The sequence below is a fragment of the Felis catus genome, chromosome D2, assembly GCF_018350175.1.
Source record: "Felis catus isolate Fca126 chromosome D2, F.catus_Fca126_mat1.0, whole genome shotgun sequence".
Lineage (NCBI taxonomy): Eukaryota > Metazoa > Chordata > Mammalia > Carnivora > Felidae > Felis > Felis catus.
Window position 1 is genome coordinate 39,524,703 of NC_058378.1, and position 17,403 is coordinate 39,542,105.

The 17,403-nt window shown below is 50.6% G+C and overlaps 1 protein-coding gene and 1 long non-coding RNA gene across 4 annotated transcripts; one reads left to right on the plus strand and one right to left on the minus strand.

Moving 5' to 3' along the window:
- Positions 1–2,186: 2,186 nt before the first annotated feature.
- Positions 2,187–16,640, minus strand: PLAC9 (placenta associated 9). 3 transcript variants are annotated; one of them, XM_006937919.4, is made up of 4 exons: positions 16,288–16,442; positions 4,355–4,452; positions 2,818–2,944; positions 2,187–2,324 (listed from the first exon to the last, which is right to left on the minus strand). In XM_006937919.4, exons 1-4 carry the CDS (start codon positions 16,337–16,339, stop codon positions 2,278–2,280), a joined length of 324 nt encoding a protein of 107 aa, XP_006937981.3. In that variant the 5' UTR covers positions 16,340–16,442; the 3' UTR covers positions 2,187–2,277. The 3 variants fall into 3 exon arrangements, with proteins under 3 accessions (XP_006937981.3, XP_044896145.1, XP_023096378.2); XM_045040210.1 differs by lacking the exon at positions 16,288–16,442 and adding an exon at positions 11,268–11,914; XM_023240610.2 differs by lacking the exons at positions 2,187–2,324; positions 2,818–2,944 and having other exon boundaries at positions 16,288–16,640.
- Positions 11,999–14,308, plus strand: LOC109492529. The gene is made up of 2 exons (XR_002146431.3): positions 11,999–12,157; positions 13,058–14,308. It is a non-coding gene; the product is annotated as an uncharacterized LOC109492529 (long non-coding RNA).
- Positions 16,641–17,403: the final 763 nt, after the last annotated feature.

A 17,403-nucleotide genomic window follows, 5' to 3' on the forward strand; every position in this document is an offset into this window, starting at 1 on the left:
TAAGAAGTAAAAGTTTCTGTTCACAGATGACATGATCTTATATAGGAAATTATAAATCCTACCCACACAAAAACTATTAGAGCTAATAAACGAATTCAGCAAAGCTGCAGGGTATAGGATACATGATCAAAATACAAAAATCAGTTGTGTTTCTATATACTAGCAGTGAGCCATTTGAAAATAAGATTCCGTTTACAATAATAACAAAAAATACGTAAGGGTAAATTTGTTGGTGTAAGACTTGTACACTGAAAACACAAAAATACAAAACACCCTGTGCTCACAGATTGGAAGACTCAGTATTGACAAGGCAAATACTCTGCAAACTGATCTACAGATTCAATCTAATCCCTATAAAAATTCCAGCAGCCTTTTTGCAGTCATGGACAAGCTGATCCTAAAATGTATGTGGAATTGCAAAGGACCAGTCCCCAAATAACCAAAACAGTCTTGGAAAAGAACAACAAAGTCAGGGATCTCATACTTCTTAATTTCAAAACTTACTTCGAAACTACAGTAATTCAAACAGTGTGATACCAGCATAAAGATAGACCTATGGATGGGATAGAATTCAGAAACCAAACATCTACGTTTAATTGATTTTTGGCAAGGGTGCCAGAACCATTTGATAGGGAAGGAATATTCTCTTTAACAAATAATGCAGGGGCAACTGAATATCCACAAGCAAAAGAATTAAGTTGGATCCCAACCTCACACCATATTCAAAAAGTAATTCAAAACAGATCAAAGAACTAAATGTAATGGCAAACACTATAAAAATCTTAGAAGAAAACAGGAATAAATATCCATGACCTTGGATTTGGCGATGGATTCTTGCTGATACCAAAAGCAAAAACAACAAAAAAATAGATAAATTGGACTTCATCAAAATTAAAACTTTTGTATTTCAAGGGACACCCAAGAAGGTAAAAACCCACAGAACGGGAGAAAATATTTGTAAGTCATATATCTGAAAAAGCCTAGTATCCACAATACATAAAGAACTCTTACCACTCAATAACAAAAAGACAAAAATTTTTAAATGAGCAAAGGACGTGAATAGATATTTCCGCAAAAAGACAAATGGCCAAGAAACACACACAAAAAAGATGGTCATCACCATTAGGCAAATGCAACCTAAAACCACAATGAGTTACCACTTCATACCTAATACGATGGCTATAATTAAAAAGATACACAGTGAAGATGTGGAAAAATCGAAACCCTTCTATACACATTGTTGGGGAGAATGTAAAATGGTATAGTATCATTCAGCTATACGAGAATAAAGTACTGATACATGCTACAACACGGATGAAACTTGAAAGCATTATGGTCAATGGTAAAAAGGTTTGACACAAAGGCCACATATTGTATGATTCCGTTTATATAAAATGTCCATGGAGACAGAAATATTAGTGGTTTCTGAAGGATGGCAGGAAGGGGAATAGAAAGTGACTGCTTGGGAGCGCCTGGGTGGCTCGGTCGGTTAAGCGACCGACTGCGGCTCAGGTCACGATCTGGAGGTTCGAGCCCGGCATCGGGCTCTGTGCTGACAGCTCGGAGCCTCCAGCCCGCTTCAGATTCTGTGTCTCCCTCTTTCTCTCTGCCCCTCCCCCACTCGCACTCTGTCTCTCTCTCTCTCTTTCAAAAATAATAATAATAAAAAGAAAAATTTTTTTAAAGTGACTGTAGGTACAGGGTTTCTTTTGGGGGTGATGAAAATGTTCGGCAATGAGTATACAACAGTGTGAAACCGCTGAATTTGAACAGTTTAACAAGGTTAAAAATCTGAAACTTACGTTGCGCGAATTTTACCTCAATAGAAAAGGTTTTAAGTCGCACACAAATTTGCACACCTGTCCCCTGGGGATCTCACTGAAATGTAGGTTCTGGTTCAGGAGGTCTGGGTTGTGACGGGCTCCCACTGCCCCTCATCTATGGCCACATTCTGAGTAGTGAGGCTACTCAAGGGCCCTTCCGCTGTGTCCCCTTGCCGGTCTGGGCCTCAGGTGCCTCACCTCCGCACCAGCTCCTGCCCTGTCTGCCCCTACAACGAAGACGGGCGGAAGCAGCCCGCCGGAAGTCCCCAGGTCTGAGCCTGCAGGAGGATGTGGGCCTCAGGGCGTGGGAGTGGACAGAGAAGGGGCTGTGGCTATAGGGGTCACGGTCAGCAGACACAGAGGCCCAAGGGAGTAGCTTTTATTGTGCACAAAGCTGAGGAAGGCAGGCCACCATGTGCCACTCTGTGCCCAGAGAAGCTGCACCACGGGCGTGTCATTTCCAGTTGCCGGGCAGCTCTGGCTCCGGTGCTCCAAAGTCATCTGAAAAAGAAGGGACGGCTCGGGAGCGCTGAAGGCCCCCCGCGGCCCCGCTCCCAGGCCCTGCCCCCCCCCCCAACTCCTGTGACAGGGAACTCGGGGCTCGGGGAGGGGCAGGGGGCAGTCCCTCCGCCGCGCCCTCGGAGGGTTCTGTGGTGGCGCAGGAGTGGTTCCCTGCAAGGGACCTGAAAGGAGACCAGGAGCTTTGAGGCGGGAAGATGGCCAGCGGAGGAGGCAGCAGCGCTGTGCCCCCGGCGCGGCGCTGGGTGGGACCCCGGTGAACTGTGCCAGCTCTTCCCGAAGCCCCGTCCGGATGCCAGGCTGCAGCGCCTTCCAGAGGGGGGCGAGGGCAAAGAACATTGGGGGTGGACCGGGGAGGGGGTGATGCCCTCCCAACTCCGACCCGAGGCCTCTCCCTGCCTGTCCAGGCCACACCTGTGCGGTGGGCAACCATCCCTCCCCCCACCCCCCACCCCAGCCCGAGGCAGCCGCTCACCGTCTCCGAGGAGGTCGGGGGTCGTGGGGCTGAAAGACCCCGGGGGCAGGTTCCAGGCCAGCTCCTCCAGCTGACCCAGCAAGCCTTTCACTTCTGCCTCCAGGTGTTCCACCGTCTTCTCCACCGTCTAGAGCGAGAGAGATGGGAGCGGGGCGGGGGCAGGGGGGCAGGAGTGGGGCACTAGAGTGGAGCCAAGTCCATCAGCCACATCCTAAGGGGCACGGGCGGCCCAGTGGGGCGCGAGAGAACTGAGCGCCAGGGGACTTGGGCCCTTCTCGTTCAGGCTCAGCCCCTGCCGGCCTCGCCATTCCCCCCGATGACAGGATCCTAGGGCTTCATTCTCCAAGGCCGCTGCTGGCTCGGGCCCTAAGCCCTTCACCCAGTCACAACAGGTTTGACAAGGAGCCACCCTTTTTTCCTGTTTTCCTTTCCGTTCTTCACCGCTAGGAGCTCACATTCCTTTTGTCGCCCCGCCCCCTGGTGGCAATTCTGCCAAATGACAGGTGGGGGATTTTGAAATGTTCTTTATTCAGGGTTCCTAGCCTTTTCATGAATGAAAAGCAGTCTGGTGAAACCTACAGACCCCCTTCTCAGAAAAATACCTTAATTGAAAACAAAATAAAGCATATTAGGATTTCCAAGGATTCCCACTGCATTAAAATACTGTCCAAGTGCTAAAAATTAAATCTTTGATGTAAAAATGTATGTATTTATTAACTTAGGAAATAACACGATCTAACATCAGGTCTAACGACGACTGTAATTACGTCATGCTGACAAGGATGAATGATGTGTCGATATATTCACAACTATGATGGAGTGAAATTATCTGTGATTTCTATTGAGAACAAAGTCACAGTACTGTTAATACTACTGTGGTGTGTTGCCTGTATTTATAGTGAATTGGAATGCTAAATTCCAGTTAAAGGTTTGTGAAAATAAGGTGTAATTTTTTCCCACACAAGTTTATAGACCCCCGGTTACAAACCGTGGCTGTGTAACAAAACACAGTGACCGAATTTCCACCATCTCATTGTGTAATTATGTGGCGATCTCTAGCTGGGTTTAAGCAAGCCCCTCTCCCCACCCCACCCCCCACCAGGGGCAGGGTCTGTTGAGGGCTGGTCAGCCTAAGAGCCCAGACAGGGCAGGGAGATGTTTCACATGGTGGCCAGGGAGCAGAATTGGCATGGGTTTTCCCAATTTTCCAAAGCAAGGTTGTCCTGAGCCCTATAAATCTACCAGCCTGGGGACGCCTGGGTGGCTCAGTCGGTTAAGCATCCAACTTCGGCTCGGGTCGTGGTCTCACGGTTCGTGAGTCCGAGCCCTGCGTCGGGCTCTGTGCTGACGGCTCAGAGCCTAGAGCCTGCTTCAGATTCTGTGTGTGTGTCTCTCTCTCTGCCACTCCCCCACTTGCACTCTGTCTCTCTCCCTCTCAAAAATAGACAAACATTAAAAAAATTAAAGAAGAAAAAAAAAGCTGCCAGCCTGCCAGGTGGTCCTGAAGCTGTACGTCCTCCCAAGTCACCCTGATTACCTCCTCTATGACGTCTAAACGGCCGTGGATAGCCATGTGTCTGTCACACCCTGTGTTCCAAGCTGGGTCTCCATGGGAGGGCATGAAGGGTTCAGCAGCTGTGGAAAAACAAGCCTTGTCACCATTCCCTGTGACACTAGAGACTCCCGTAAAGCGCTGGGCTCCGTGAGGTGGGTCCTGAAAACAGTCACAGAGAAGCAAAGGAAGGCTCGGTGTGTGGGTCAGGGTGTGAGGGGCCGGGGGGCTGGCCCAATCACTCGCTTGTCTCTATGGCCATGGTCACCTCCGTACCCAGGTGGGCTTCTTCAAGAAGCTGCTGCCTGAACTGGGTGAGGTAAGGAAGGGAGGCAAGGTTGCAGACAGAGAGAACGGCGTGTGCAAAGAGAGAGGCACACGGCGGCACGGTTCCGTGTGCAAACCCTCAGGGAGTTGGCGTGGCTGGAAAGCACAGGGTGGATGGGAGGACACTGGGTCATGGAAACAAAACCAGAGGCCCTAATAAGCCAACCTCAGTGCTTACCTTGGGGTTTATTTCAACACAAGAGTCACACGGTCCTATGTGAATTTTTTAAATACAGAGAATGGATCGGAGGGATTTGGCTTTGAAGGCAGGAAGTTATTGCAGGAATCCCTGTGAGAAGTGATGAGGGGAGGCAGTAGGTATAGAGAGGATGAAGGGAAGATATTTTAGTCGTCACACTGACATTGATGACCAGTTATTAATATCGGACATTTGATGAGCACTTACTATGTACCACATGGCCCGCTAAACAAGTGTGCGAACTCATTCAATCCTTACAATAACCTGTTTATTATCCCCAGTTGATGCAGAGGGGTGAAATGCTATATCCTACGTCACGCAGCTAGTTAAATGGAAGATCTGAGGTCCGACCCGTCCGGATTTTGGTTCATCGTTTTCCTCCCCAACGCTGATTCCCCCTTGGTTCCTCCTGGCACCACCAGCCATCACACCAGAAGGTTCTGAGCTCAGGTTTTGTGTCAGTGACCCCCAGGTACCTGTGAGGCAGCAGAGTTGGCTGGATCCTCGGAGAATGCGGATACTCAGGAAGAAGGCCACTGTCCCAGAAACAAAGAGAAGCAAGGAGTTTCCCTGAGGATGAAGTGGTCAGCATGGCCTAAAGCAGCAGGGAAGTCTAGCAAGATAAGGATTGAAAGACAGAGCAACAGGAAAGTCCTGCTAAATTCCACCCCGACCCTGTTCACGGAGTCGTGGAGGCAAAGCCAAGCCGAGATGCTGTGGGATGGGAACGGAAAGAGAGGTTGGAAGGTGGAAATTTGGACCCTGGGAAACATTTTTCAAGAAGTTTGGCTGTGAAGGAAGGGAGATCAGATCACGTGGTCTACAGAATGTTTCTTGTTGTCATTTCTGTTCTTTTAAGTCGAAGAAACAACCACACTTACAGTCTGAAGGAAAGAACTTAACAAAGGACTGGGAATGCAAGCTGGTGCAGCCACTCTGGAAAACAGTATGGAGGTTCCTCACAAAACTAAAAGTAGAACTACCCTACGACCCAGCAATGGCACTACTAGGCATTTATCCACAGGATATAGGTGTGCTGTTTCAAAGGGACACATGCACCCCCGTGTTTATAGCAGCACTATCAACAATAGCCAAAGTATGGAAAGAGTGCAAATGTCCATTGATGGATGAATGGATAAAGAAGATGTGGTGTGTATCTACAATGGAGTATTACTCAGCAATCAAAAAGATTGAAATCTTGCCATTTACAACTACGTGGATGGAACTGGAGGGTATTATGCTAAGTGAAATTAGTCAGAGAAAGACAAAAATCATATGACTTCACTCATACGAGGACTGTAAGAGACAAAACAGACGAACATAAGGGAAGGGAAACAAAAATAATATAAAAAGAGGGAGGGGGCCAAAACAGAAGAGACTCATAAATATGGACAACAAACTGAGGCTTGCTGGAGGGCTTGTGGGAGGGGGGATGGGCTAAATGGGTCAGGGGCACTAAGGAATCTACTCCCGAAATCATGGTTGCACTATATGCTAATTGGGGTGTAAATTTTAAAAAATAAAATTTAGAAAAAGGGTTTCAGTGCAGATTAGACTGCATGAATGGAGAACTTTTTTCTCTTTTTGAATCAGGATTATTGCAGATTGGTGATATATGCATATTATTCAGAAGTTTTAAATACATAAGTGATCAGATTTGGCAAAAATAAGCTAAGCGAGATGTGGGAGAGTGACCGCAGCAAACTCTTCTAGGCTACCCAAGGAAGGCTGAAAGTGAGCACCTGCGGAAACGCCGGGGCCCGAGTGTCATCGGAAAGAAAGAAACATCGTGAGACAGGAGGGGCCCACCTGTGAAGGGCTGGAAATGGAACTCCCGGTTCAAACTAAAGAAAGATTCACTCGGGCTTTCACATCTGGGATTCTCACAGAAAGGTGAAAGGCGTATACTAATTTATATTAATGATCTAAATTGAATGATGGGAGCAGCCAGAAATGACAAAGTTAAAGTCTCAGGAACATATTAAGTCAAAATAATTCAAGTGAGGGGTTTGATTCTCTCACGTCGACTTAGTTTCCAGAAGTAAAGGAGGCATAGCAGTCTCAGTTCCGGGCGTGCTCGCCCACCACACCGGGCTGAGAGGGAGCATGGCAGGAAGTGCAGGTCCCTCGGAAGCTGTCCCACAGAGCTTCTCAAGCCCAGAACTTCCATGAGAAACATCATCCACCCAAGGGTCCACAGTCGAGGTTCCTCTCACGGTTCTGGGCTTATTTGCTTCCATATTTGTGTTTGTGTTTGTGTTTCCGCTCGGGTCATGATCTCACAGTTTGTGAGTTCGAGCCCTTCTTCGGTCTCCCGGCTGTGAGCTGCTTGGGATTGTCTCTCTCCCTTTCTCTCTGCCCCTCCCACGCTCACTCGTGTGCTCTCTCTCTTTCAAAAATAAATCACTAAATTTAAAAAAAAGATTTAGGGGCGCCTGGGTGGCTCAGTCGGTTAAGTGTCCAACGTCAGCTCAGGTCATGATCTCATCGTTCATGAGTTCGAGCCCCAGGTTGAGCTCTGTGCTGACAGCTCAGAGCCTGGAGCCTGCTTTGGATTCTGTATCCCCCCCCCTCTTCTGCTCCTACCCCATTTGTGCTCTCTCTCTCTCTCTCTCAAAAAATAAAAATTAAAATGAATAAAAAAAAAACAGGGAGGGGGCCAAAACATAAGAGACTCTTTCAACGTTTATTTATTTTTGGGACAGAGAGAGACCGAGCATGAACAGGGGAGGAGCAGAGAGAGAGAGACACAGAATCGGAAACAGGCTCCAGGCTCCGAGCCATCAGCCCAGAGCCTGACGCGGGGCTCGAACTCACGGACCGCGAGATCGTGACCTGGCTGAAGTCGGACGCTTAACCGACTGCGCCACCCAGGCGCCCCAAGAGACTCTTAAATACAGAAAACAAGCTGAGGGCTGTTGGAGGGGTTGTGGGAGGGAGGATGGGCTAAATGGGTCAGGGGCACTAAGGAATCTACTCCTGAAATCATCGTTGCACTATATGCTAACTAACTTGGGTGTAAATCGTAAAAATAAATAAATAAATCAGTAAAAAAAGGAAAAAGAAAAGAAAAAAAAGAACTGAGCAGAGGACAAGGGGCACCGCAGACCTCTACTCAAAGGGCCAAGAAGTTGCGTGAGTTCTCACCTGCTGGCCTCTGTTCACTCTGTAAAGCAAGAGGGGAAATCATCTGCTGGTGATACGCGTGGGCTTGTGAAAGAGGAAGCTAGTTGTGACGTTTTCAGGAATTCTGTAAGGGGGGTTGTTGAACACGGCCACTAAAACAGGAGGCGCAGTGAAAGTACTTACATCATGGAAACCAGCAAATGTCCTGTTTCGGTTTGTGTCTGTTTTTGCGAGCCACTTTATCGGCAGACCACTGGGGAGGGGGCTCAAATATACAGAGGACTTCAAAAGGAGATGAGGAGAATGAGGAGGGCCATGGAGAAGGACGCGACTCAGGGAAGAACTCTGGAAACCCCAGACCCACAGTGTGCCACCTGACAGGCTGGGAGTGGCCAGGACAGGTGGCTGGATGGAGCGGAAGCTGGGAGTCTGCAGAGAGAGTATGGGGGAGAGCAAGCGAGCAAAGGACTGAGGGTTTGACCAGCAAGCATTTAAGGGGATGAGCTCTGGAGTCTAGCTTGAATAAGGAAGGAGAGAGGCCAAGAAGAGGGCCAACAAATTGGGAGAAACGGAGGGGCTGAAGGGTGATGGCAGTAACGGAAGGAATGAGTGGCAAAAGATATTGCAGCTTCAGCTCTAAGAGGTGAAGCAACTTCCTAGTGGCAATGTCAAGGTTGCGGCCATAGACGTGGGCATCTGAGGCACAGTGGGGACAAAGAGTTATTGGACTTGATCTGTCTAGGTGCAAAACTGTTGTAACCGTAAGACCCAGGTGTCGGCTGGATGGCCCAGGGGGACATACAGAGTCGCCCAGAAGGTTGACAGTTCTCGAGGTGAGGACAGAGATGGTGAGCCATTTTGCTGGTGATGAATGTGTAACTCTGAGAGGTTGAGTGACCTGCCCAAGGTCACATGGTTAGCAAATGACTGGACCCCTAGCACCCTTCTCCTGATCTCTCACCGCAGCAAGCTGGCCTTCTGGATCTCTGCCAGAGGCTTCCCGTCCTGAGACTTTCCTGTCCCAACTCTCTCTGGATCCCAGCTCTTCCACTTAGGGGTAAGAACTAACAGCAGAGACAAAACTCCCTTCCACCCTGAGCATCTTTCACGGAGAACAATTTGTTTCTCTATTTTCCATTGTTCCCTCCACTGAACTTAGAAAAGCCTCTTCAAAAGACAACGGTCTTGGGGCGCCAGGGGAGTTGGCTGGTTCAGCGTCTGACTTCGGCTCAGGTCATGATCTCGTACTTTGTGGGTTGGAGCCCTGCGTTGGGCTCTGTGCTGACAGCTCAGAGCCTGGAGCCTGCTTCAGAATCTGTGTCTCCGTCTCTCTCTTCCCCTCCCCTGCTCGCGCTCTCTCTGTCTCTCAAAAATAAATAAACATTTAAAAAAAATTTTTTTTAAAGACAATGGTCTTGTTGACTTTGGGGAGGGGGGTAGACATTACAATGGTACTTCGGTTATTTTTTTCTAGTATATGTGCGGCTCAAGTGAGGACTGGTTATGTTCTTAAAAAGGAGTCTTTTAGAGATCCATACTGAAATCTTTAGAGATGAAATGTTATGATATCTTGGATTCACTTCAAAGTAATCCAGGCCTGGGAGTGGGCGGGGGCATGGGTGGCCAAACCAGATTGGCCGAAATTGATAATTGTTGAAACTGTGTGACGGGGACATTGGAGTTCTTCCCACTACCCTCTCTGCTCTTGTATATATGGTTTGAAATTTTCCGTAATAAAGGCCAGTTGTCTGATAGGGTTGTTAGCTAAAAGCAGAAGCCGTTGCGGGCCGCATACGCGGACGGGAAAGACTCAGGAAGAGGGTGGGGGTGGTCTGAGGGACCCCACCTGGATGGTTGTGCTCTGTTCTGGGCCTTTGATAGGCAGAAGCAGATCTAGAAGCGGCCATGGTGAAGGGACTAGAAAGTTTGACTCATCTGTCTCAGCTGAAAGAACTCAGCTCTCCAGAGCCCAGTCTAGAGAGGAAGGGTTTTCTGGGGGGCAAGAAGAGTCGCTTTCACCCCCAGGGAGGACTGTCCGTGAAAAGGGGGTCTGTCCAGTGTGGATCTGTGTCCACACACAGCCACTGTGGGCTCCGCCCATGAGCCTCTGGCCGAGCCTCTCCCCGGAGCCCGGCCTGCCCTCTCCCAGCCCCAGCTTGGGCCAGGAGGAAACAGTCTGACCCGGCTGGCCAAGTGTGAGGGTCCGCCAGCCCTGTAAGTCCTGAACAACATGAATCTACTCCCCTCCGCCGGCCTAAAACATCCTGTTTTGTACGAGTCTGCAATGAGGTCTAATTTGGCTCCAAAAGCCCTCCAGGGGAAAGGATTGGCTGAGGTTGCTTTCCACATCACACAGCACTAATCCCTCACATCTGGACAGAGCTGTGCCCTGGGCTCCGCTGCACAACTGTCCGTGAGCTCATCCAGGCCTCCCTACGAGCTCATCTGAGACAGAAAGCTGCCTCGGGGCCTGTGCTGCTGCTCCCTCCCCCACGTGGGTCCCTAACTTGGCACTGACCTCACTGCACAAGGGTCCCAAACACACCGGAGAGCCCCGTTCTCACCCCCCTCTCGCCCCCCTCCGCCACGAGTTGGTGCGGGCCTGTGGGAAGCTTTCTTCTCCTCCCTGAGTCTCTGCTGCCTCCTTGCTAACTCGGGGTGGGGAGGCCTGACGCACCGCCACCCCCATCTGGCTCATGGGGGATGCCGCTTTGTCTCTCACAGCCTGCTGAGAGGCCTCAAAAATTAGCTACCAGGACAAAACCGGCGTTGAGTCAAGGACAAGTTGCTTCTTGGATCAGAAGCTCCAGCGAGACAAGAGCTGGGCGTCTGCCACGTCTTTGAGCTTCCCCGTCAGTAGAAAGGGGCTCAGGAAAATGCCTGCCCCACGGGGTTGTTGGGACAGTCAGGAGTGGGGAAGGCTGAAGGGTTACCATGAGCATGCTGGAGGAGCCAAGGCTGTGGGTCTCCATGTTCCCTTCCTTCCTCTGCTCCCGCCCTCCCTGCCCGGCCAGTTGGGAAATGGACCTTCTTGGACGCCGGGCTGTTTTCCCTGGCCTGGCTCCCACTCAGGGCCTATGCGCACCCTGGATGGCGGCCATGGGTGGAACACAGTGGGCTGGTGAGAGCAGGCTGTCGGGGAGGCCAGAGGCCCAGCGGAGGTGCTGGGCTAACTTCTTCAGTTAAAGAGACATGGCCACCGGGTCCCCATCCTCTGAGGCAGGAAGTATGGCCCCTCCTACTTACAGGCATAGGGGACCTCTTGTATCTGGGACTCAAACACCAAGAAAGCGTGCACAGCTCCAACGATTTCTGGGATGACGCATAATTTCCCAGAGGAGACCCTGAAGATTGCTGTGCCTTCTGAATCATCAAAGACACACTCTGCTTTGACCAGCAACATCCATCAGTTAGGGGTTAATTGTGTTCGACCGCACTCACTATAATAGAATAAAATTTACCACATTTAATATTCGTATTAAAATTGGTGCTTCATTTAAAACCACCAGCGGTTTAAAAAATTTTTTTTTTAAGCAGAAGAATACTATTTTCAAACAAGTATATGAAGAATTCCAGTATGAGGAACTGCTCTGGCTGAGCCAGGAGAGAGACCCTTGAGCCCCCCAAGAAAGAGCTCAGATTCTGAGGCACATTCTTGGGGGAGACACGCCCTCCCATCTCCCCTGGTCATTTTCCAAATGGGGGTCTGAGTCTTGTTGATCACTCTGAGAACACTTCAATGTCATTTCCAGTACATTCAGTATCTGGTTGCAGTAAGTAAGCTAGGCTACCATAAAAAAGCCCCCTCTCCCCCTCGGCTTCACATGTATTTATTCGTTTTCTCATATGTGAGTTCAGAGGTAGATTGGCTGGTGGTCAGGGCTGGCAGAGAGCTCTGCTCCCCGAGCCCTATGGGAACCCTGATTCCTTCTATCTCGGAATACCATGCTCTTTTAGTCCGCGGGGTCATAATGTACTAGAACACTCCAAAAGCCCCACAAGACGGAGAAGGTGTAAGAAGCCATCCAGAATAAACCTCTCTCCGTGCACCGTGAAAAGCACACATGGCTGGGAGTCAGAGACGCAGCCCCACCTCCGAGACTTACTGAGGACGCTCTTTGCCTCTCTTTCAGACGGTGAGGGAGCTGTCCTGCCAGGTCTACTTGGCAGGACTGCTGTGTTGATTAAAGGGACTCCTGCCCTTGAAGATGCCTTGGAACTGCCAAGTGCTGTGCCACTGGCGTGTAGGGCATCTACCAGGGGAGCTGAAGATGGAAGAAGGCAGAGGAAGCTGCCAGGGCTCTGCCTCTCTGCCGGGTCACACAGACCAGTTCTCAGGCTGGAGAGGCATCTGCTCTAGGGATAAACCTATGCAGGGGTCCAAGGGATGCTGGGGAGGGGCTTCTCCAACAAGGACACAGAGGGCTCGGTGCTGACTCGGCTCTCTGGCTCTCTTACAAGCCAGTCCCACTCACTGGATTCCTGGGTCCTTCGCCTTTTCAATAGGCATAGCCACACTCTACACGGGAAGCTCCCATCGATTAGCGATCACTCATTGTGCGCCAAGCTCTCTGTTGAGCGCTTACGTACATTATCCCATTTGACGCTTGCGTCACGTTTTTACAAATTAGAAAACTAAAGATCAAAGAGATTGCGTAACATGACCAAGATTACAGAGCTAGTAGGTGGTAGGGAGAGGATTTGAATCCTACCTGCCCGACACAGTCTAGACTGTGCACTGGCAGTCATGTGACCTTGTGTAAGTTAAGGGCCTCTCCTCTCGGGGCCTCAGCTGCCTCCTCTGTAAAAGGTAACAGGGAGAAACTTAGCATGCCTGACTCCATATTGCTTTTATTTCCCTTGCCACTGTAACCTGTAGCTTAGAAACGTTGCTTAGCCCCACACACAGGCACGGTAATCACGGAAGGAATTCTGTTTACAACTGAGATTTGCAAAAACCGCCTTCTTACCTGAAACCTACCTCATTGGAGGAAATACAGAAAAGTACATACAGAAATGACTATGCTATGTTTAAGATTTACAGGAACGACACCACCAGATCCCTACACACAAAGATCAACTGACCAAGGGCAAAGAAGTTACACGACTGTTTTCAATGTCTACAGATATCAGTCATCTTTTGACTCCCTTGTCCCTCTAACATAGAACAAGCCCGACTCACATGCTCTGAGAGATGGTTCTTTGGGACAATAGTTCACCATGTCCTCAGTTGGCTGGCTTTCCTACACCAACGTCTTGCTTCTCAACTCGCCTATCATCCGGCAAGCAAATACATTTGAACACAGTTACAAAATGAGGGGTTGGACAGGTATGGGGCAAAGAGGACCTGTTCGCATGACCCTTACAGCTGTCTGGGGCCCCATAAGAGCCCAAATATGTGCTTGGGATCGAAATGTCTTTGACTGGTTCACTCCCACGATATCCACCTTTGTAGGAAGAAATGCTGTGGCCCTCACGACAGCCCTTCGGCATCTTCTTCCTTCACTTGAAGCACAAAGCAGAATTCCAGTGGAAGACAGATGTCCAGTCCACGGGGATCTGGAGCAGGGGCGGACAATGAGAGAATGCCCAAAGGGCCCCAAGGCATGGGTGACAATTGGTAAAAGAACCAGGCTCTAGGAGTTTAGATGTCTCTGATAGGAAAACAGGAAAGGAACTCAACAGAAAACTTAATTTGGAAAAAGGGCTCTTATCAGTATTCCAAGCAGTTTGCTTCGGTCACTACATAAAGAGCTTTTCTGGGTCAATATGAAAAATCCCAGTACCGCAACTGAAAAGCGCGAGACAATTCGCATGAATTAGTAGAAATGACCAATATGCACTTAAAGAAAAAGTTCAACCTCAGTAGTAATCAAAGAAATACAAATTAAAGCAACAAACCATCTCAACATATTCTTGCAGAACAGCAAAAGTTTCCAGATCTGCCAGTTTATAGACAATACAGGGGAGAGAAGAACATTTAAATGACTCGCGGCAGATGCAATCAGCTAAAATCTAAATGTGGAAAAACTTTATAGGACAAAACAACCCAGCTGCGTCCACAAATACATCTTAAGGAACAGGGGGGAAGAGACCTCATGTGTTAAAGGAAACATAACTGACATGTCCGCCAAAAGCAACATGTGTACTTTATTTGGGCAAAACAAAACCAAATGTAAACACGACACAATGGGGGATGTGGACATTTGATGATATTAAGAAATTTTCATCCCTTTTTAGGGTGTGATAATGGTGTTGCAGTTATGTTTATTAAAATATTACTTATCTTTGGGGTGCCTGGCTGGCTCAGCTGAGAGTGCATATGAATTTAAACAATTTTTTTAATGTGTATTTATTTATTTTTGAAGGAGAGAGAGACAGAGCATGAGCAGGCGAGGGGCAGAGAGAGCGGGAGACACAGAATCTGAAGCAGGTTCCACGCTCTGAGCCCGATTCGGGACTTGAATTCACAAACTGTGAGATCATGACCTGAGCCAAAGTCAGACGCTTAACCGACTGAGCTACCCAGGCGCCCCATATATGACTCTTGATCTTGGAGTCATGAGTTCAAGCCCCACACTGGGTATGCAGATTACTTAAATAAACGAAACTTAAAAAGAACAAGATTACTTATCTTTTAGAGATACCGAAGGAAATATTTACGGATGAAAATATATGGTGCCTGGAATTTCCTTTAAAATTATTGGAGGGAGGGGACAGAATGTGGGGTGATAGAGGAAACAAGACAGGCCAATACTCGCCGAAGCAGGATGGCAGGAACACCGGGGTTTGCCGCACTGCTCTGCCTTTGCATCCAAGATATTTCATAGTCAAACGTTAAGAAACACAATGGTAAATTGTCTGAAGTCTGAAAGATTATACACAACACTGTGCGAACGCGGTGTGAGATTACACTCATACATTTATACTTCCCCCCTTTTTAAAACATCCGTAGCAATAAGCAAGCATAATCAGAAAGAATGTTTAAGAACGGTTTTAAATTAAAGCGCATATACTGGTCATGACTGCAGGGGCCACAATAAAGTCGGCCAGTTGTGGGCGGCAGCCAGATCCTCCCTCTGGGGGAGCACAGACTCGGCTTTGTGCCCTCGGCTCCTGGAGGGGAAGGGGGGCTCCAGGAGCAGCGGGGGAGGAGGGGGGAAAGAAGGCCTGGCTCTATGGGCTCTGTGCCGAGCACAGTCCCAGCCACTCGTCATACAGCCCTTGAGGAGGCAGTTGTTGGTCCTCCTTCATTAATAAGTGGGGAAACTGAGGCTCAGAGAGATCAGTGGAGCTGAGGGGATGAGGGAGGGAGCCCGTGTGTGTTGAATTCTGTGCTGGGGACTTCATTCAGTCTCCGCAGGGTGGGTGTCATTCTCCCCACCTTACAGAGGAGGAAACAGGCTCACAGAGATAAGGCAGCCGACCCAACTTACTCAGCGGGCGGGCTGCCCAGGATCAGCACAGGCCTCCACCCTGCCCCTGGGTGCTCACACCCACAGCTGGCTGTGCCCTGAAAGGCACTGGCCTGGGAGGCTCCCATCTTAGCTCAGGGGACTTCACTTAGGTGATTCACCTGCACTGGCTCCAGGCCGACCGGCAAGCCGCCTGGTGGGGGCAAGGGTCCGCCTGAGGGGGCAGGAGGCCTGGGTACTTGGTGAGGCCTCTGCCATGGCACCGCGGTGAGAGCCGAGCCTTCCCCTCACCTGCCCCGCTGGGAGCAGCAGCCTGTGGAGCACCCGGAGGGCCTCTCCCTCCCGCACCCCAACACCCCCACCCAAGGCAGCTCGGGGGCCTCAGGGGAGATCTCTGGAAGCAGAGACACTGGCCTCCTCTCCCACGCCGCAGAGCCCTCCGGCCGGCCAGATGGCAGGTGAAGTCGTGGCCTTTCTCCTGGGGCCGCCTGTCCGCCCGCTGGCTCTGCTGGGCCAAGCCTGGGTCGTCGTCTGCCGGAACTCAGCTTCCAAGGGAGTGCCCTGCCCGTAAGCCCAGCCCGGGCGCCTCCACAGGCCCTCGGGATGCAGCTGGCCCGGAAGGCGGCGGGGGGCGCTGGGGGGATGTGTGCCCTCCCTGCAGACTTGACCTCCCCGCCCTGCGATGCCTGTCTCCTCTCTCTCCTGCGGGGCGTCGGGTCTCTCCAGCCTTCCTCTTTCGGGCGCTCTCTCTCACGTCTCTTTTCACACCCCCCCCCTTCCCGGGAGGTCCCCCCTTTCTCCATCTCTCCGCTCTCCGTCCCCTCGGTCCCACCCGGCCCGACCCCACTCACCGGCGGCGCGGAGCAGGGCGAGCCCGGCCAGCGCGCAGAGCAGGGGCCGCATGCTGCCGGCCGGCCGAGCGCAGCGCGGAGTCTGCCCGCCGCCGCGCCCCCGGGCCCGCGTCGGCCCGCCCGCAGGAAATGCTCGCAGCCCGAGCCAAGATTCCTGGGCGGCTCCGGGCTCTCCGGCTCGCGCGACCCGCCCCCTCCAGAGACCCCGCGGGCGGAGGGGCCGGCGTGCCAGCCCGGGCGCCTCCCCAGCCGGGGGCCGCCGCCGCCCCCCTTCCCTGCGGCTCCCGGGGGCCCGGGCGCAGGAGGGCGGGAGGGGCGAGGGCTGCCCCCACCCCCATCCCGGGGCCACCGCTCCCCGGCCCGGGTATTCGCGGGAGCCCATCTCAGACCCGCAGACCGAGGCTTCCCCGGTGTCACCCCCGGTTCCCGAACCCCGAACGCACCGAGTGTGGAGGCTTTCATCCGTCCACCTACGCATTTTAATTCGTAATTAACTGCAAGGGGACAGGGACCCTGAGAATCTCAGTGGTGGGGTCTGCCTTTCATGGAAACTTCCTGTTCTGCTAATAGGTAATAGCAAGTGTTAAAAGATACTTTTCAGAAAAAGGTAAAATCGTGACTTTCATACAGATGTAAAGTGAGCATGTGCTGAAGATTTTATTTCACTCACGATTAAGGAGGGAACCAACAAGAGGTGACACCCAGTCCAAAGAACAGACATGGGTCTGGAATATCGGCAAGAAGGCACAGGTGGAGGTGAGACCGGCTTCTTCCACGTGGAGACGGAGAATTGAACCTCTAACAGGAATAGTTTGCCTGTCTGTAGGCAACAATTATTTTGCACTGCTCTCTGTAACACACAGACTTGTGAAATGGCTTCATCGCAAGGAGAGACCCGGAGCCCTAATAGGATCAAAATCAGAATCAGTGTTCAGCAAATACTTAAGGTCTGTACTAGATTAGTGTTAGGTAAACTCTGGAGAAGGGAGGAGAGAACAAATTCTCGGCATCACGTATGTCTGCCTCCAGGAGTTCATGGTCTAGGAACTGCCGTAATATTAATAAGCTGCAGCTCAGCTTTGATTGATTCGCTTCTACACACACAACCTCTCCAAT